Source organism: Phalangium opilio, unplaced genomic scaffold, assembly GCF_054372755.1.
Source record: "Phalangium opilio isolate 3A_F unplaced genomic scaffold, DU_Popi_V2 ptg000032l_1, whole genome shotgun sequence".
NCBI classification, from domain to species: domain Eukaryota; kingdom Metazoa; phylum Arthropoda; class Arachnida; order Opiliones; family Phalangiidae; genus Phalangium; species Phalangium opilio.
Genome location: NW_028324159.1, coordinates 6,620,810 through 6,624,040, shown reverse-complemented (window position 1 = coordinate 6,624,040; position 3,231 = coordinate 6,620,810). Strand labels below are relative to the sequence as shown.

The 3,231-nt window shown below is 35.6% G+C and overlaps 1 protein-coding gene across 1 annotated transcript; it reads right to left on the bottom strand.

The window, feature by feature from the left end:
• Positions 1–704: 704 nt before the first annotated feature.
• Positions 705–1,731, bottom strand: LOC149685517 (uncharacterized). The gene is made up of 4 exons (XM_089871046.1): positions 1,633–1,731; positions 1,285–1,453; positions 1,136–1,224; positions 705–999 (listed from the first exon to the last, which is right to left on the bottom strand). Exons 1-4 carry the CDS (start codon positions 1,729–1,731, stop codon positions 706–708), a joined length of 651 nt encoding a protein of 216 aa, XP_089727172.1. The 3' UTR covers position 705.
• Between the last annotated feature and the right edge of the window lie 1,500 nt (positions 1,732–3,231).

The window sequence follows — 3,231 nt, the reverse complement described above, 5'->3', positions numbered from 1 at the left end:
TTTCCAGTGGAGTATAGTGTATAAAGGTGTTCGTAGTAGATCTTGTTAATCCTTTTTTTCAAGGTTTTAGTGTGATTTCACACCTTTCTTTAATAGTGTTTGCTACAAAAAGGTGTTTATGATGGATCTTTTGACATATTTTCTGCAACATTTCAGTGTGATATCACACATTTTTAATATAGCAAAGTTCATAGAGGTGTTCGTAGTGGGTCTTTCAACCTCTTTTTCTTCGAGGGTTGAGCGTGATTTCACACCTTTCTTTTATTGTGTAGGATATAGGAAGATGGTGAAAGTGAACCTTTTATACCTTTTTCTGCAGCAATTCACTCTGATATCACACATTTTCCAATAGAGTATAGTTCATAAAGGTGTTGGTTAGGGGATCTTTCTACTCCTTTATGAAGTGGGTTTGTGTGTAATTTCACTACTTTTAGATCAATATTTCACACTGTTAAATATGTATTTAAAAGCTCACACGCGCATGATTTGACACTATGTCAGGCATAAAAATGTTCTAAAATAAGTACATGTTTTCTCAATGAAATGAGATTATTTTTATTTCCTCGACTAATTGATTAACTCGAATTGCATTTCAAAGAACTTTAAATGGTATACAAAATAAAAAAAGTTTCAGTTATTAACGATTGAAAAATTATTAGAATAATTGAAAATCAAATTCCAGCCGAAATCTATCTTCAATTCACTCTACTTAAAATTATTAACAACTTTGAGCATTATTTTGGATATTGGGGTAACATTTGTATCGAAGAACACTTTTTCAATAAATGTAAGGGTTTTGGAAACAATTGGAGTGTAAGAATAATGAAAAACCCAGAAACTTGCAAAATAACATCCTATAGCGCATAGAATGTCAAAACATTCCACTATAAGTACTTGATCTACATAAAGTTCAAACGCTTCGCTGTCCATCACAGTCTCTCCTTGGTAGATAATAATTGGTCCTACTTCCTTGGTGGTGCTGAATAGCATATGCTTGTCCTGTCAAATATTGATATTTTCAATGAAACAATGATCAATTTTATAATAAATAATAGTGTAAGAAAATGATGAGGTAGTTGTTTTCAAGAAGTTCATTTTTTGAGGTCGCAGATATTATATTGGAATTTGAAATTACCTGTTTAGAACAAAACATTCTCATGGAATTTTCATTGATCAGAGTTGAAATCAAAAGGATAGATAGTGATCTTTTCACCCCGATGTGATCTAAGCAATTTAATTATTAGAAATGAAATGCATTTAAATAAATTCAAACAGTTGTGCTACCTTTCTTGGTTTCTTTGGCCTTTTGTGCTCTTTGAATGATTGCGCTCTTCAAGTAATTACACTTTTTAATTGGTGCCAAATCCCAAACCTTAACGCTAAATTTCTTAACACCACCATGAATTGTTTTATCTAGTGGCAACTTCGTTATTCTAATGAATTCCTGATCCAACTGAAGTTATCGGTAATTAGTTTATTTTGCGAATTCTACCACTTGACAAAGGACAGTCACCAGAAAAGCTTACAGCAATGCCACAATTGCCAATTTTACTCTACAATGTGACCTTTCTGCAGGTCACACATCTGATCTGTGTCCCATATTGAAAAAATAAACAGAAAACGTGTACATGCCTGTCTAGTATCTTTTAACGCAGGACATTCGTCCACAAAATCTAGAATATTAGCTCCATTTTGAATTAAGGTAGCTCTTGCACTGAATGTTCGCGTCATTTTTGAATTAAAGGCTTCAAAATCTATCGATCGCTTAGATAGTTCATCTTTCATGAATTTAACGTGACTTTTAATGCTCATCTTATCTTCAAAATCGTAAGGAATCTAATCGGGAATAAAATAGTTATCCGGGATATTGAAAATTTTTATTTTAATATTATACCACAAAGCGCTTATCCACTTTTTTCTTCGTGCTCTTCGTTTTTAATTGAGAGATTTCGTTCTGTTTCACGATGAACTTTCCTCACCTTAATTTCATCCGAATTTGCTCGCTTATCAGTATTGCCACATTTTCTGGGACGTGAAGTGATATCATCTGATTTTACATCATCAGTTGGAGACAAATGTCCCTAACTAGAACTATTGGCATCTTGACTAGGTCCCTCGACAAGCTGCTCTCGACTAGGTCCCTCGACAAGCTGCTCTCGACTAGGTCCCTCGACAAGCTGCTCTCGACTAGGTCTCTCGACAACTTGCACTCGACTAGGTCCCTCGACAACTTGCTCTTGGCTAGGTCCCTCGACAGCTTGCTCTCGACTAGGTCCTTTGACAATATGTGCTCGACTAGGTCCTTCGACATCTTGCGGTCGTTCATAATTAACCATTTCATAAATTTCCATCGCTTGTGATTCATGCTGGTGAGCAGGTATTTTCTGGTAAAAATTACCACCTTGTACGGGCGATTGCTGCTCAAGATTGCTACATTCTGGGAACACTTCCTTGTCTCGATTGCCGCTTTTTGCTCGAGTTTGCTGCTCGAGACTACCATCATCTGCAGGTGTTTCCTGTTCGAGAATTACAACTTGTGCCAAAGATTCATTGTCAAGATGTCGTTTTCTTGCGTATTGAAATTTCTTTTCTTTCACTTTTTCATCATTTTTCAGCGGTCTTCTGAAGTTTTTATACTTGTTGCACACACTGTAAAAAATGAGCGTGCTTTTGGCATTCAAAAATGGTAGCGACCGTTAAATTTTGAACAAGCCTCTATTGCCGCATTCAGATTTAACCAGAGATATTCAATTTTGAACGAGGAGTGTTTTACGCGTTCAAAACTAACCATTAGCATTCGTTTTTGAACAAACTACCGTCATATTGATTAGAACTTAACTATAGCATTCATTTTTGAATAACTTATGTATTACCATTCAAAAATTAATCTTTATCCCATTCAATTTTGAATAACCACCTTGCGCTAGTGAAGCGTTCAGTTACGGTAGTTATGGCGTACTATAGGTTATATAAGTATTAAAAGAAGAGCGTTTTAGACGTTCAAATAACAAATTTTTGGCATTCAGACGAGGATGTTTATGGCGTTCCAACGAGATTGTTTTTGACGCTCAAATGAGAGCGTTATGGGCGTTCAAACGAGTGTGATATAGGCGTTCAAACGAGTGTGATATAGGCGTTCAAACGAGAGCGTTATGGGCGTTCACACGAGTGTTTTTGGGGTTTAAACGAGTGTTTTTGGCTAGAAAACAAAACTATAAGAAAAACAGCGTT